Consider the following 17,607-nt stretch of genomic DNA (forward strand, 5'->3'; position numbering starts at 1 on the left):
TATTACAGGCCTTCTCCTTGATGTCCATACTCACATCTTCCTGCTCACTAGTGGACACCATCACAAAATATTAATTTAGAGCCCTACCCATGTCTTTGGCTCCACCACAAATTTCCACCGTGAGCCTTAATGGGTTCTACTCTTTCCCTAGTTATCCTTTTACCCTTAATGTGCTTATGAAATAACTTGGGATAGTCATTTATTTTGCCTGTTATTATTCCTTCATGCCCCTTTTTGCTATTCTAAATTCCTTTTTAAGATTCCTCTTGTATATTCTATACTCCTCTAGAACTTCTGCTGTTTTGAGCCCTCAGTATTTGACATAAGTCTCCTTTTTACTCTTTATCTATTCCTGTATATCCCTTGATACCCAGGGTTCCCTGGATTTGTTGGTCTCACCCTTTATCTTTATTGGAGCATATTTGCCCTGTACTCTCCCTATTTCCTTCTTGAATGTGTTCTACTGCTGTGACACAAACTACCTGAAAGGATCTGCTCCAAGTGCATTCTGGTCAAATCATAACTGCCCTTATTAAAATTGGCCTTCTTCCTGTTCAGGAATTTGACTTCAGGTCAATCCTTGCCTTCTTCCAAAGCAACCTTGAATGTAATGGAGTTGTGATCACTGCCTGCACAATGTTCCTCCACTGATATTCAAACACTTGCCTGGAGTCATTACCTAACACTAAGTGCAGGACTGCCCCCTCGCTTGGGGGCCTACTACGTACTGGCTTAAAAGGCTCTCCTGGATACATAAGAATTCTGCTCCCCCTAAAACTTTCTAAACTAAGACTGTGTCAGGTCTTGTTAGGGAAGTTGAAATCCACCACTATCACTACCCTATTGTTTTTAGGTTTCTCTGAAATTTGTATTTGTATCTGCTGTTCTGTTCCTCTATGACTGTTAGAGGGGGGATAGTACACTCTAGGCCAGGTGATTGCTCCTTTATTTGATTTAAGGTTCTACCCACATGGCTTTGTTTGAGGAGCCTCTAAGACGCCATGCTTCATTATTCCTGATCAATATTGCACTACCCTCTCCTCTCTAACCTCCTTCCTGGTCTCACCTGAAGAGCCTGGCATATTGAGCTGTTAATCCTGCCCCTCTCTCAACCGTCTCAGTGACAGCAATGTCGCCAGACCCCTGTGTTTAAATTCAACTCATCTGCCTTGGTTGTCAGACTCTGGGCATTAAAATAAATAATATCCAATTTTGGCAAACTCCCTTGTGCCTGAAAGGACCGATCATTTCAATGCTTTCTTGACTTGCTTGCTGCCTCTCCTAATTTTGACTGTTCATCTCTTCCTGCTGAACCTTTTCTCTGGATCACACCCCACTCCTGTCAAGTTCATTTAAACCCTCCCCACCAGCACTAGCAAACCTCCCCACAAGGATGCTGGTCCCATTCCAATTCAGGTTCATGTCACACTGCCCTCAAAAATGGTCACAATATCCCAGAAATCTAAAGTTCTCTCTCTTGCACCATCTCTCCAGCCATTTATTCACCAGTTCTAAGCTCCTTTTTCTATACTCACTAGCATGTGGCACCAGAAGTTATCCAGAGATTTCTAGCTTTGGTTCCTGTTTGTAATTTGCTTCCGAGCTCCCTAAATTCTGCTTGCAGGACCTCATCCTTTTTTCTATCCATGTTGTTTGTATCAATATGTACTAATATTTCTGTCAGAGAGAGGGAACTGCATTGCAAAATCTTCCATTCTCCCCCGAACCTCACAGAAATCATTAAAAACACTTCCTGGTTTCAGAGAGGCTTCCAGCAGTTTCTATGAGTGCCTTGCAAAGAGCAGCTATATGTTCATTTTCACAGCAAATGCTTCAAACTGCCATCACAGGAATGACCAAAATTACCGTGCGTTCTAGATACATCAATTATGTTTATGAGGTTTGCGCAAATGTATGGTGACCTATTTCAAAAGCCCTCTGCCATAACATACTGGACACAAAGACAATTGGATGTTGTTTTCTGAGAGTTTCATTTGTGTTTAGCCCTGTTCTCACTGAAGAAAGGTTTCAGTGCTGGGTTCATGCTGGAAGCCAGTACTTCTCCTTCATTGGCCAGACACTTTTATTCTCTACTTCATTTTCAGCCACTTAGATAACTTCCCTTGCTGCTCACCATTTTTCAGCTCTTCAAACAGTAACCAATCCCCTACGTACTGAGTCCCTCAGTGTGATAATGGTCAGCATGCCTGGATCTCCATACTTTGGTATTCTCTTCACTGCCAAATGTTCTTGAATGACAGGGGGACACTTTGCATAAAACAAACACAGTCTCATATAAGAGCTTGGTTTTTACACACATAAAATGGCCACCAGCTCACGCGCCTTCATTGTCAAACTCAAAGTTCTGGCTCACATCCTTCTGACAGAATCTCCCAAACATGTTCTACCTGATTTCACCAACTCCTTTCAGCTTTGAATACTCACTTTTGCAAACAAATACCAAAATGTGTGTGAAATTAAACACCATGCAGAATCACCAGTCTTTCTTTGAGCAGATTCTGCAATAGTCACAACCACAATCGAATCTCCCAGTTTAGGAAATATGTTCCCAAGTGTTAATGATAACGCAGACTTTGTCTAACTTTAAACACCATTCACTTGCACTGTCGTCAAATGTCATAAAGGAGTGGGGACACAGCAGAGCTGGCCTTAAATGCAAACAGCAAAAAAAGAACTCACAGAACTTTCTTTTATATGTACATCCCACAGACACTTTGAGAGCTTTGCAATTGTTGAATGTAGTTCAGTTGGACTTATTTCAAGGACTAGCCTTTCTATCAGTATTTGAGCAGTTTCTGCAATAGCCACCACCATAATCAAATGTCCCAGTTCAGGAAGTTTGTTCCGAAGAGTTACTGGGAATACAGACTCTGTACGATTTTAACATGATCAAGACTTTTAAGCAGTTGAGTCCTGATGAAGGGCTTTTGCCTGAAACGTCGGTTTTCCTGCTCCTCGGGTGCTGCCTGACCTGCTGTGCTTTTCCAGTACCACTCTAATCTAGACTCTGGATCTTCAGTCACAAGCGATCCCAATCGGTTCTGGTGTCTGTATGCTTGTTCAATGGACTTGCTGTTTCATGTAGCTTTGAATTAAACAGCCATTCTGTTGATTGTTAAATTCTGTTTCACATCTGCTGGGCTGGATGGCAGTTTTAGTGCCTGCAATTATTTGTCGAAAGTTTTCCATCGTTGTGTAGTCAGTTACCTGTATGAATGCTGGTTTGTTGCTGAGATTGCTGTTAGAGTCCTGACCTGTTACACTGTTTTCTTCATTCTCTTGCAGCTGACAATCCGTGGAAGTGTTGGTGACCTCTTCAATAATATGAAGACTTTCATGATCCTCCATGAGAGGCGAATTTGTTTTGAGGCTTAATAATTCATTATCCAACTGTGGCTGTTAATTTAAAAGAAAAAATACAATGTATATTCATAGTGGCAATAGTATTCCAAGACATGTTTTCATTGAGAATAGGAGAAACAGACAAGGTAATATATTAATATTGGAGCTGAGTAGATGGAAGGGTGAGTGATTGTGATAGAGAAAGCAATGAGGTCTCAGAGTTAATGAAGAAGAGACAAAGGATAAGTACTGATTATTTAAAAGTGAAATCTGTACCTATTGTATGGTTTGTATGTGTATTTCTTTTTCAGTTGACAACGTTAAATTATTTTCAAACCATAAACTCAAGGTTTCAGTTTAATATCAACACCAATAGTGAAGGAGTTGGATCAATTCCAGTTAGCTAAAGGTTAAATTTTCAGTTATATTGTAAAAGCAAATATGAACCACAGATTGCAGAGGAGTACAAAGTTACACTTATCAGCAAAATAACACTAGCCTTAAGTGAAATACAGGATCAAGATTAGAGTGGTGCTGGAAAAACACAGTGGGTCAGGCAGCACTCGAGGAGCAGGAAAATCGACGTTTCGGACAGGAGCCTGAGCCTTGAGTGAAATACAGATAATATCTGTGAAAAATCTGTAGGAAAACAGTAGATAATGCAATATGTGTGTTGGCAGGTTTTGTGCAAAGCTGTACAAGGCCTTGGTGAGACCACATCTGGAATATTGTGTGTAGTTTTGGTCTCCTTATCTGAAGAAGGATATTCTTGCAAAGAGGGAGTACAGCAAGGGTATACCAGACCGATTCCTAGGGTGGCAAGACTGCTGTATAAGGAGAGATTTAATTGCTTAGAATTATATTCACTAGTACTTAGAAGAATGAGGGGGGATCTTGCAGAAACCTATAAAATTCTAACAGGACTAGACAGGGTCGATGCAGGAAGGATGTACCTGTTGGCAAGGGAGTTCTGAACCTGGAGTCTCAGTCTAAGAATTCTGGGTAAACCATTTAGGACTGAGACAAGGGGAAGTTTCTTCACCCAGGAAGTGTTCAACCTATGGAATTGGCTACTACAGAAAGTGTCAAGGCCAAAAGTTATATATTTTCAAGGAGTTGGATATAGAACTTGGGTCCAAAGGAATCAAAGGATGCGGGTATTCATGAATCAGAGAAATATAAAAAGTCTTCCTGTCACAGTAGAAGATCAGAAGTGCATTAATGTTTACTGAAAACACTATTTTTGAGGGTGCTGTTTTATTGAAATTTTTAACATTTAATTTTTTTTTGTGGTTATGTACACTTTTCTATTGATATACATATCCATGTTTTGAATGAGACAGTAAAGTAGTGTAATAAAAAATTCAGAAAAAGCTTTGAGATGCTGAGCAGGGTAAGGCATCTTTTTTTTATAGAATCTGTAAGCATGGAAGCACACCATTCAGTGCATCGAGTCCCTATTGATCCTCTGAAGATCATCCCACACAGACCCATCCTATCATCTTGCATTTCCCATGGCTAATCCACACATCCCTGGACACTATGGGCATTTTAATATAGCTAATTCACCAAACTGCACATCTTTGGACTATGGGCAGAAACCCACACAGACATGGGGAGAACATGTAAACTCGTGCACAGACAGTTGCCCGAGGCTGGAATCAAACCCAGGTCTCTAGTGTTGTGAGGTAACAGTGCTAACCACTGAGCCACTGTGCCACCTTTCTCCAGACTTAAACAGGTAATGGGACAACATCTTGTACAGGTGAGAACCAGTGAGAGTTCAGAATTACTTCAGGAAACTGGCTACGTTATGTGCCAATCAGGAGCTTAACAGGCCAGCTCTGCGCTTTCCCCCAGGATAAAGGACCAGGATTATAAATCCCACTGGCTAAGAGTTGCCAACCAATGGAAGTTCTAATGAAGAGCAAGTGGCTATTGCCTGTTTAATACACATCCAAAAAGGCCTAGAATGCACAGAATCCTAAACCAGAGGTGAGTGGTAGCGTGAGGTGGGCTGAAGGAGAGGGTCCAACAGCAAGGATGGGAAGGGGAAAGGGGAAGGGCTTGCCTCTCAGCAGTTCCCTCACCTCCACAATGCCAAGTCCCCTCTTCTTCCCAATATCGTTTCCCTCATTCAGGTTCTATAAATGAGAGATCGCTCTTGGTGTCTGCAAGCAGCCAAACCACCATTTCTTTACTATGCTCCTTTAATGGTGTCATTTTTCATAGGTAACAGTACTTCAAAAACATCTAACCATCTGTTTCCATCCATTGATTGATAGACACAATGGTGTGAGATCAAATAGAGGATCTTTTGTCCTCCCAATCTCAGAGTACTGTGTTGTTTGGGCAAATGTGGCAATTATAAAAATGTGGCTGATTTTTGAGCTGCAATATGTCTCAATATAGTAGATGTTTCATTTATCTGAGACTAACTGGCAGTCTTAAAAGACCATCACAACAGATAGTGCCTTTCATGTGATTTCTGGGTCGTGGCATAAAGCTTAGGAGTATCACCAGCATTAGCAAGTACATTTCACATGGCAGAATCCTTTTCCTCACAGTATCAATGATGGTGTGTCTCATGAAGGCTTTTTTTAGGTGGCACATTTATTCCCTGAAGGAATGTAAAATATTAACACTGATATTGAATGGAGGACATTATATAATAAAAACCTAGTGAGTGGTAATAACATATAAAATGATGCAGAAACCCTTTACATACCAGCAAGGAATCATTTCCTATAATCCGGATTACATAACTGTTTCCAGGATTCGGTATACTTGGCCAAAATATTTCCTTTATTCTAAAATTAGAGAAATTTGCAATGTTAATTTTAATTTTACAATGGCTATAAATAAACAGATTTTTAAAACATCTTTCAAGGGATGTGGGCATCACTGCCTAGACCATTACCATCCCTAGTTACCTTTGACAAGGAGGTGACACTGAGTTGCTTTCTGGGCCCACTGTGTGCCATGTGATGTTGGTAGACCCACAGTCCTCTTCAGTAAGAGGTTCCAGGATTTTGAACATGGTGACAGTGAAAGAACAATGATATAGTCATAGAGTCACACAGCACGGAAACGGACCTACGGCCCAACCAGTCCATAATCCCAAACTAAACTAGTGCCATCTGCCTGCTCCTGGTCCTGGTCCATACCCCTCTAAACCTTTCCTATTCAGGTATCCATCCAAAGGCCTTTTAAATGTTGATGTGGAGAAGTCGGTGTTGGACTGGGGTGGACAAAGTTAGAAATCACACAAAACCAGGCTATAGCCCCTCCCAGCCATCTGATGAAGGAGCAGCGCTCCGAAAGCTAGTGCTTCCAAATAAACCCTTTGGACTATAACCTGGTGTTGTATGATTTCTAACTTTTAAACATTGTAATTGTACCCACATCCACCACTTCCTCAAGAAGTTCATTCCACATTTGAACTATCCTCTGTGTAAAAATATTTGTCTCTTTTGACTTCTCGCCTCTCACCTTAAAAATGTGCCCCCTGCTCTTGAAAGTCCCCATCATGGGGAAAAGATAATTACCATCAACTCTATCTCTACCTCTCATTATTTTACAGACTTCCAACATGTCACTTCTCAACCTCCTAGGCTCCAGTGAAAAAAGGTCCCAGCCTATCCAGCCTTTCTTTATAACTCAAGCCTTCTATACCCAGCAACATCCTGGTAAATCTCTTCTGAACCCTCTCCGGCTTGATAATATCTTTTTTTTCAAGTCAGAATGGTGTATGGCTTCTGAGGACTTTGTAGGTGGTGGCTGTTTCCTTTCTTCTTCCGGGTGGTGAAGCTCATGAATTTGGAAGACGCTGTTGAAGGATTCTTGGTGAATTGCTGCTGTGTATCTTATAAATGGTGCACACTGATGTCACTATTCATTGGTGGTGAAGGGAATAAAGCTTAGGGGGTTGGAAAAGACACCGATCATGTCGGCAACAAGCAGGTTATTTGTATAATCTGCCACTGTTTAGATGAATTTTGTGAGGCCACTTTATTTCTATTTTTCACCACTTGGATAAAGCAATACTAGTATCAGCTGCAACCTACCCTTGCCTTAGCTAGTCTCCTACACCTATATAAAAAGCCTTGGGAATTTCCTTCATCCTGTCATTTCATGGATCCTTTTAGCCCTCCTAATTCCTTCTTTAAGTTCTTTCTTTCATTATATTCTTCAGGGGCTCTGTCTGTCTTCAGTTTCCTAAACCATATGTATATTTCTTTCAGACTAAGGTCATCAATTCTCTTGTCATCCAATGTTCTTGAATCTTGCCATCCTTATCCTTCACTTTCACAAGTACATGATAATCAACTGGCTTTCAAAAGATTCCCATGTGCCACATGTGGATTCATCTTCAAACAGCCACCCCAAATCTGTATTCCCCAGCTCCTGCCGAACTTTGTGGTAGCCTTCCCACAATTTACTACTTTCACCTGAAGACTACTGTTATTCTTATCCATAAGTATCTTAAAACTTACAGAATTATGGTCACTGTTCCTGAAATTCTGATCACCTGGCTGGCCTAATTCCCCAACACCAGGTCTAATATGGCCCCTGCCGTAGTTGGACCTGTTACATATTGCTTCGAAAAAACCATCTGGGACACATCTAACAAGGCCCGTACAATCCAAGTCCCTGGAACTAAGTGAGCCCCAGTCAATATTTGGGGAGGTGAAAATGACCCATCACAGCAAGCCTGCTATTTTCATATTTTCGATAAAGTGTCCAAATATCTGATGCTCTAACACCCACGGCTTTTGGGAGGTCTATAGTACCATCCCATTAATGTGATTGCATTCTTCCTATCCTGAGCTTAACACATATCACCTCACTGGATGAGCCAGCAAGCTGTCCTCCCTCAGTATAGCTGCCATATTCTCTTTATACAGTAATTTAACTCCCTCACTTCCTTTACATCCCTCTCTATTGCATCTGAAATATCTAAATCCCAACTTTTAAGCTGTCAGTTTTGTTCCTCTTATAACCAAGTTAACTTGATCTTATCACATGCTGTAGTTTTCATCAGGGAACATCTTTAAGTTTTATCTATGTCAGCTGGTAAGTTCCATTCAGTCTAAGCCACATTGTTAATTAATGACAAAAACATTTGGTGCATAGTGTCAGCAGATAAGAGCATAAGACGTAGGAGCAGAAACAGGTCATTCAGCCCATTGTGTTCGCTCTGCCATTATAAGAGATCATAGTTGATCTGGTAATCATCAACTCCACTGTCCCGCCTTTCTCCCCCCATAACCCTGATTCACTCAGTCTTGAATATACGCAATGAACTAACTCAACAGTCCTTTGGCTGAGGCAGACTCAGAATCTGCCTCCTCACCCCGAAGGTGGAAGGAAATGGAAGCCACCATGGTTTGCATGTCGAATGAACTTCGAGGAAATGGCAGATGCAGGTACAATTACAGCGTTTAAAAGACATTTGGATAAGTACATGGATAGGAGATTTTGGAGTGATATTGGTCAGAAACAGGCAGGTAGGACTAGCTTAGTTTGGGATTATGGTCAGCATGGACTGGTTAGACCAAAGGGCCTGCTTCCGTGCTGTTTGACTATGAGTCTATGACAAAACCGGCCAATGAAACAGCTCAGGAGGAAGGATTAGCCAACAACAAGCCAAAGGCCTGCTTTCAGGAGCAGCACTCATGAATGAATGAACTACTACAATATGCAACTGCAAAAGGTTTTTCTCCCCTTTGTTCCACAGTTCGTGCAGGTAACATTAATGATTATACTCTCAGCATCAGATTGACTCAGTGGCAGGCTGATCCCCATTGATTCAAAACATTATGTTCAGATCTATTCAGGACTTGACAGCAGCATTGAAGTTGACACTTTAGAGTTGAATTCCAATTGTGTGCTGTGCAATTGGAAGAGCCAAGTTTCAGATGAGATATTATGCAAAGCTCTGGCTGCCTGATCTGATGGATCCAGAAAGATTCTATCACACTTTTTTGAAGAAGAAAAGGGAGGATATATAAATGCTTCTAATCAAACTGTTCAGGCATGTTATGACAGATGTGAACAGCTGGATCTTCTAACCTAGAAATAGGGATAGTAGCACTACCCCACAAGAGGCACAGGGAGAGGATGTCTCCATAGTAGTGTTTATTCAACCCAATTTAACCAGATGAAAAGGGCCAACTGCAATTTGCTACATGCCAACCAGCACCCAATTATCAATATTGGCAACTGTGAAAGTGATACTTTGGGAGGGACTATGGAGTCTCTGACTGACATGGGGATCTGAAAGGAGCTACACAAATGTATATTGTTTCACTGAGTGAGTTCTTTTCAGAAATCATTTTGATCCTCTTATCCCCAATGATCTGGCAAGTTTCTAAGACCATTTCGATTCATTATAATCGGTATAGTGCAAAGCAATGCGTAATATCATGCTGGCAAAAATGAAGCACTTTACTTTTCATAAAATTTCTCACCTTCTAAAGAGGAATAAACATCGCCATGTCACCAGAAACACAAAAATGATTATTGTAATGCTGATACCAACAGCTATTGCTTTAATTTCACCATCGTCTGTAGTTTAAAAAGAAAACAAAACAATTAGGGAGGGTTCTATAAGAAATCGCTTACAGGTATTTATAGAACATCAGTGAATTATTTACATTATTTAAATCTACCTAAATTGTGACCAAGCTATGAAGTGTGCAGATTAATGGAGTTCACAAATAGGACCTCCTTAAATATTGTAATGGGATGTGAGTGTGATTGGCAAAGACCAACTACAACATTTATCGTCTGTCTCTAATTGCCCTTGAATTGAATGGCGTGCCACATCATTCTAGAACAGCAGTTACGTATCAGTCACACCACTGTATATCTGCTGTCATAAGTAGACCAGACAAGATAAAGATGGCAGAATTTCTTCCCTAAACGACATCAGTGAATCGGATGGGGTTTTAAAAGAATTACTGATAGCTTCCTGGTCACCATCTCTGAGGCTAGCTTTAACTTCCAGATTTCATTAAGTTACATTCCATCAGTCGCCATGGTGAGTGTAAAACCATGTGCCCAGATCCTCTGGATTACTAGCCTAGTGACATTACCATGGAATCAGCATTTCCCTTTTCCTCACATTAGAAATAACTGAAATAATGAATGGAAAGTGTTAAAGCATTTAGTGAAATAGTTTGTAGACATATAGCAGCTCACTGTATTCATTAATATTAGTTGTGATATATAGCATTAATCTCAGTTGCTAATTAAGTGCCATTCTTTCGAGAGATCTTTTTTTTTTGTTTTTGAACTTTGGTTGTGAATTTTCTAAAAGGTTCTGTAGAATTACTTCTGAATCACCCAAATTACACCCCCCCCACACACCCCACCTTACCCCATGACCACAACACATTATTGGGATGAAGAGCAGTGGCACGGTGGCACAGTGGTTAGCACTGCTGCCTCACAATGCCATAGACCCAGGTTCAATTCCTGCCTCAGGCGACTGACTGTGTGGAGTTTGCACATTCTCCCCGTGTCTGCGTGGGTTTTCTCCGGGTGCTTCGGTTTCCTCCCACAGTCCAAAGATGTGCAGGTCTGGTGAATTGGTCATGCTGAATTGCCTGTAGTGTTAGGTGAAGGGGTAAATGTAGGGGGAATGGGTCTGCGTGGGTTGCGCTTCAGTGGGTTGGTGTGGACTTGTTGGGCCGAAGTGCCTGTTTCCACACTGTAAGTAGTCTAATTATTCACTGATTTACTCTGAATTTCAAAGAAAGTTTGAATAAGTCAGGCCAATATCCATTACAGTTGAGAAGAATGAGGGGTGATCTTACTGAAACATATAGAGCTGAAAGAGATTAGAGACAGTGGACACTGGAAGGATGTTTCCTCTTACAATGGAGACTAGAACTACAGGACCCTTTTTAAGGCAGAGATAGGGAGAATAATTTTTCTTGCAGAGGATCGTTAGATCTTGGAATTCTCTACTGTAGAAGGTGGAGGCTGGATCTTTACATTTTATTCAAGGCTGAGTTAGATTTTTGACTGACAAAGAAGTCAAGGATTATTTGAAAGGGAAATGTAATGCTACCTCCAGCATCAGGTCACGACAGTGAAAAAGGGCAGTGAGCAAAGGAACTTGAGCAATTGTACCAAGACCTCCACCAGGAAGCAGTGATGATGAAGGAAGGCAAGGTAAGTTGAATGGACACCCTCTTGGGGAAAAAAGAACATCTTTGGGGGAAGGAGGGCTCCCGGAAGAATTCTTCAACCCAATATAAGCCACAAGTTTTATTCCATGTAAATACCCATTGTTTAACTTTAATTTCTGTTCCTGTTTTTAATAATGTAATGCCAGTGGAATAAAGAATCCATGCATCATGATGTTTTGGGCTTCTATGTGTTCTAATTGCATGTTACCTTATGATAAGTAATTGGGAAAATAAATTTGTTCTAACTGATATCTTAAAGTGCCGCATTAATAACCCTTAAAACAGCATTTATTAAAATTACTGTATTCTTTTGTGTCAAAGGACACTGCTTTGCTTCTGATTCCTTCTCCTGCATTCGTAAATCCTGAGATTTGTACAGTGTAGAGAGTCTTTCGCAATAGTCCTGTGAGCATGTAAAACGTTGTAGAAGAGTTCACTGAAATGGCTGCAAAGTACAAAATGACAACAGATTAGCAAGACAACAGCCTAGAAAGGCCTGAGTCACTGCACTGCTGGTGGTGAGGTTGATTGAGTCTTTAACCCTGAAAATGTGTTGCTGGAAAAGCGCAGCAGGTCAGGCAGCATCCTGACCTGCTGCGCTTTTCCAGCAACACATTTTCAGCTCTGATCTCCAGCATCTGCAGACCTCACTTTCTCCTGAGTCTTTAACCCATCAGCTCTGCCTGTTGCTTACATCATCCCAAATTCTAGGGACATGTCATGATCTTATAGTTCATAGGTGCCCTGATCATCTTTTGAATATCAGAGTCACTGCTCTGTTGAAGGGTGGCATGCAATGTCAGACGAGCTAAACTGGCGGGGTTTTTACAGATTCATTTAGTTGCCTAACCTTTAACTGTAATTAATGCCTCTTCAATCAATCACTATTATAAAGTGACATTTTGGTCCCCAGCAACACCACCTGGAATCACCCAAAGTAAAAATGGAATTGGTGAAACAAGGGGAAATCTGTTTCTCTAGTCTGGCCTCTCACAGTGATATCAAGATGGCGAGAGAAGCCAATAAAAGCATCTAGCTCATTCAGAAATCAGCATCAAGATCAGAAATGGGCTGTACCCCAGGGAAGAGGTTTCCATCCCAAATTCCTCCACTTTCCTCTGCCCAGATTACATGAATCTGTGCCTAAGAATCAGAGCAAATTTTAGGTTAAATTATTAATTACCAATTGCCTTCACTGTTAAATCTTATTCGATTATCTTCCCACACCATAAAATATTCCCTGACAGTTTTGACTTTATTGTGTGGATTAAATACTTAAAACACATGAATACCAAGAGTGCAGTGCATTAAAGGTATGAATTCGTATGAAGTTTCAATTGAAACTTATTTTAATCTTACGTGAATATATGTTTCCGACAGCAGACTTGGTCACATAATAGAAAATCTTGTAGCCTTGAAGAAAACCTTGGCATTCATCTTCAGGTATTGGATCCCATCTTATCATTGCAGAGGTTTTAGAAATATTGGTGACATTAATATTACTGGGACCAATTCTTGGTGCTTGAATCAAAAGAAAATTCAAATGTACACCTATTTAGAATTCTTGTTTCTTTTAAATACATGAATGTCACGTTATAATAGAAATACGCAATATCAGAGATTTGATTCAACATACTTCCTTCCAATGTGTAAACATCAACCACCCCAATGGTTATCTCTGTATTGTTTATGGGAATCTTTCTTGTCTTGCTGTGTAACATTATTCTGTAGCGTTGCTTCGGCTTAAAGGTATCTGCTTTAATGAAAACAGTTTCATGTCATGAAGAGTCAGCAATTTCAAAAAAATCAAATAACAGATTAAAAATGAAAGAGCTTGGTAGAATAGAGGCTTCCTCTTTTAGGGATATGCGTCAAGTGCTGGCAAATGTGATTACATTAGGTTGGGATATCTGGTCGGCATGGACAAGTTGGACCGAAGGGTCTGTTTCTGTGATTTATATCTCTATGACTCTATGACTCTATATGATGGATTGCTAATTTTAGTCTGACAATCAATAAAAAGTGCCAAATACAGGCACTTTCATCGCAGTGGGCAATAAGGTTGGAGTTGGAGGATTAGAAGTGTTAGGTTGTTGTTAAAGACTATCCACAATGAAGACTCCATAAATAGGTTATTGCCATTCTTAATTTACCTTCACATATAGCACCTGTTATGACAAAAGCACATCATGTTAGCTGGCACTGAAGGAGTAAGGTAAGTTAATGTTTTGGCTCAAACCAAGCATGATCCTTTCACATCACTAGAGCTTTTCCCCTTGAAATAACTCCACAGAGGCTGGTATCCCATCACCATGTCACCCTTTATTTACATGTGGAGAGTCCTTGATAGTGATCCAGCTCCCTCAGAGCCAGCTCTCAGAGTGAGCAGAACCCCTTACACTCCTGTTTTTTAAATGTTTTTTTTTAAATTACCCCCACACTACCGCCTAACTGTGGTAGTACTTATTTTTTCCCCAGCACTCATGTTGTGTGTGCAGGTGTGAGACACAATGAAAACACTCCTGTTTATTTTTTTCTTCTTCTGACAAGCAGTGCCCTTCACAAAAAGAGGACAATGCTGTGTGAATCTCCTATTTATCTTTTCTCTCTCTCTCTTTTTTTAAAATTAACCCCCACACTACCACCTAACTGCGGTAGTGCTTATTTTTCCCCAGGACCCATGGTGTGTGTGTGTAGGTGTGAGACACAGTGAAAACACTCCTGTTTATATCTGTCAGCCAGGGCTCCCTGATTGGACTAGGTTAACAGCTCTGTTAACCAATATTCTATCAGGTCCACCTGGCTGACCTCATTACAATCACTACACACATCAGTTGGTTTTTGTTTTTTCAACCTTTGTATTTTTTTTATCCCTCAACATGGAGAGCACAGGGCAGAATTTCAACACTGGCCTGAGGTAAAACAGAAATATAATTTTGGCCAGGCTGATTTTCTTTTGAATGAGGTGTAGAACGTGCTTTCTGACCTGTTATGTTTGAATGCTCCGGAGACAGAATTCAACTCCTTTTAATTATATCCACCAGAAGACAAAACATTTCCTTGTCCTGATTAATCTAACATGGCTTTGGTGTGACAGAATGGCTTCCAGTAGGTCAGGGTTTAGGATTTGTTAGCCCTCGGTATGAGATAGTGGCTATCTGTGTGGAACTCAGTAATCCTCAAATCCTCAGGTTGCCTAGCAGGAGCTGATGGCTGCTCTTAGCTTCTTGTGTTGCTGAAATTCCCTGAACACTTGGTGGAAAAATGATAAATAATGCAGATATTTCTCTGATGCTGTGAAATGGAAGCCAAGAATCATGGTAGGAAACTTAAATGTGAATAATCAGATTTTAAATGTCAGCTTGGAACAGCTAGAGTTCACAGGAGGAAGTGTTAATCTGCCATTTTAGAAGAATTGGAATAAGTCATCTCCATATGGAATGCCTGGCACAAAGCACATTACCACTAAGGCAATTTATTTTTGCCTCTGTTGTATCATCTGACTCTGCTCCTGCCACATCCTGCCCTCTGCAGACTTAATTATTCCAATGCACTGCCAGCCCCTCTCCCCCAGACGTTTGAGCTTATCCAAGCTCTACAGCCATTGTCCTGCCTTACACCAGTCCCAATCACCCATTTCTCCTGTGTTCGCTGATTCACAATGGCTTCTGGTTAAGCAGCACCTTGATATTAAGATCTTCATCCTTTCAAATCCCTATGTGGTCGCAACCCTTTCTATATCTTCAGCCACACAACCTTTCAGATCTTTGTATCCCTCTAATTCAGGTAACTGTGCACACCTAAGTATAATCATTGGTGGCCATGCCTTCACCCGTTGATATCCAGTCCCTGGAATTTGTTCCTGTCCCTCCCTTTCCTTTACTGAGATGCTCCTTCAAACCTGCATCTTGATGAAGCTTAATGTCCTTTGTCCCAATATGTGGCTTGGTGTCAAATTTACATTGGTAATTTAACTGTCAACGATGAACCATTTATTGAATGAATAATTAAGTGATGAATAATACAGTAAAACACAGTGAAAATCTTCATTAGTCACTGTGAGCTGCTGCTATTTTGAATAGTTTAAGAATAAAAAGAGTAAAAGGAGCAAACTGAAAGACAACCCTCCATCATCTCGCTGCTGCTTGCACTAGATCCACCAATGTGGGAGTCGCCATCCTTTAAGCACCATCTCTTCACCATTGTACACACCTCCAGTTCTATTCAGTTCCATGCTGAACACTTGCCCTGCAACCAGAAGTCCTGGCTGCTTCATCAATGATTTTCCCTCCATCATAAGGTCAGAATTGGGGGATGTTCTTCAATGATTGCACAATTCACCATTTGCAATTCCTCAGATACTGAAGCAGTCAATGTTTAAATGCAAGAAAACCTGGACAATATCCAGGTTTGAGCTAACTAGTGGTAAGTAGCCTCTGCACCACAAAAATGCCAGGCTATAACCATTATCAAAATGAGTCAATCTAACCCCCACTCCTTGACATTCAATGGTAATACTATTAATACAAACTCCATTATTAATGTCCTGGGGGGGGTTAGCATTGATTAGAAACTCATCTAGACTTGCCACATAAACTAGCCTACAAGAATAGGTCAGAGCTAGGTATATTGTGAGTAACTCAATTTCTGACTCCCCGAAACCTGTCCACCATCTATAAGGCACAAGTCAGGAGTACAATGGAATACTCCCCACTTGCCTGGATGGGTGAAACCCCAACAACAGTCAAGAAGAAATTCCCTCCCTAATGGCACTGTGGGTCAACCTCCAGTACATGGAATGCAACAGTTCAAGAAAGCAGCTCACTACCATGGATGGGATTTATCCTAGGATCCTCTGGGAAGCCAGGGTGGAGATTGCTGAGCCTTTGGCATTGATCTTTAAATCGTCATTGTCTACAGGAACAGTGCCAGAAGACTAGAGGTTAGCAAATGTGGTTCCCCTGTTCAAGGAGAGTAGAGACAATCCTGGTAATTATAGAGCAGTGAGCCTTACTTCAGTTGTTGGTAAAGTGTTGGAAAAGTTTAGAAGAGATAGGATTTATAATCATCAAGAAAAGAATAATTTGATTAGGGATAGTCAGCACAGTTTTGTGAAGGGTAGGTCATGCCTTACAAACCTTATTGAGTTCTTTGAGAAGGTGACCAAACAGGTAGATGAGAGTAAACGAAAACAGCCTCAAGTCCCTCAGCCTTTCCTTGTAAGACCTTCTCTCCATACCAGACAACATCCTAGCAAATCTCCTCTACACCCTTTCCAAAGCTTCCACATCCTTCTTATACTGCGGTGGCCAGAACTGTACACAATACTCCAAGTGCGGCCACACCAGAGTTTTGTACAGCTGTTGCATAACCTCATGGTTCCGGAATGCGATCCCTCTATTAATAAAAGCTAAAACACTGTATGCCTTCTTAACAATCCTGTCAACCTGGGTGGCAACTTTCAAGGATCTGTGTACCTTGACACCGAGATCTCTCTGCTCATCTACACTACCAAGAATCTTGCCATTAGCCCAGTATTTTGCATTCCGGTTTCTCCGACCAAAGTGAATCACCTCACACTTGTCCGCATTAAACTCCATTTGATATGGTGTATATGGATTTCAGCAAGCCGTTCGATAAGATACCCCACAATACGTTATTGTACAAAGTGCAGAGGAATGGGATTGTGGGAGATATAGCAGCTTGGATCAGTAATTAGCTTGCTGAAAGAAGACAGAGGGTGGTGGTTGATGGGAAATGTTCATCCTGGAGGCCAGTTACTAGTGGTGTACTGCAAGGGTCGGTGTTGGGTCCACTGCTGTTTGTCATTTTTATAAACTACCTGGATGAGGGCGTAGAAGGGTGGGCTAGTAAATTTGCAGACGACACTAAGGTCGATAGAGTTGTGGATAATGCTGAAGGATGTTGTAGGTTACAGAGGGACATAGATAAGCTGCAGAGCTGGGCTGAGAGGTAGCAAATGGAGTTTAATGCGGACAAGTGTGAGGTGATTCACTTTGATCGGAGAAACTGGAATGCAAAA

At 41.0% G+C, this 17,607-nt stretch overlaps 1 protein-coding gene across 3 annotated transcripts in view; it reads right to left on the reverse strand.

The window, feature by feature from the left end:
• Positions 1-1,626: 1,626 nt before the first annotated feature.
• LOC122557983 (interleukin-31 receptor subunit alpha-like) overlaps positions 1,627-17,607 on the reverse strand; it is an 82,136-nt gene continuing 66,155 nt past the window's right edge. For 2 of the 3 annotated variants that reach the window (XM_043706287.1, XM_043706303.1), the window contains exons 10-15: positions 13,201-13,320; positions 12,924-13,085; positions 11,866-12,009; positions 9,837-9,933; positions 6,092-6,173; positions 1,627-3,417 (exon numbers count right to left, since the gene is read on the reverse strand). In XM_043706287.1, the coding sequence (XP_043562222.1) occupies positions 3,082-3,417; positions 6,092-6,173; positions 9,837-9,933; positions 11,866-12,009; positions 12,924-13,085; positions 13,201-13,320 (941 nt within the window). In that variant the 3' untranslated portion in view covers positions 1,627-3,081. The remainder of the gene's footprint in view (positions 3,418-6,091; positions 6,174-9,836; positions 9,934-11,865; positions 12,010-12,923; positions 13,086-13,200; positions 13,321-17,607) is intronic. The other variant, XM_043706296.1, reaches the window with a different exon arrangement.

This window comes from Chiloscyllium plagiosum, chromosome 2 (genome assembly GCF_004010195.1).
Source record: "Chiloscyllium plagiosum isolate BGI_BamShark_2017 chromosome 2, ASM401019v2, whole genome shotgun sequence".
Taxonomy (NCBI): Eukaryota; Metazoa; Chordata; class Chondrichthyes; order Orectolobiformes; family Hemiscylliidae; genus Chiloscyllium; species Chiloscyllium plagiosum.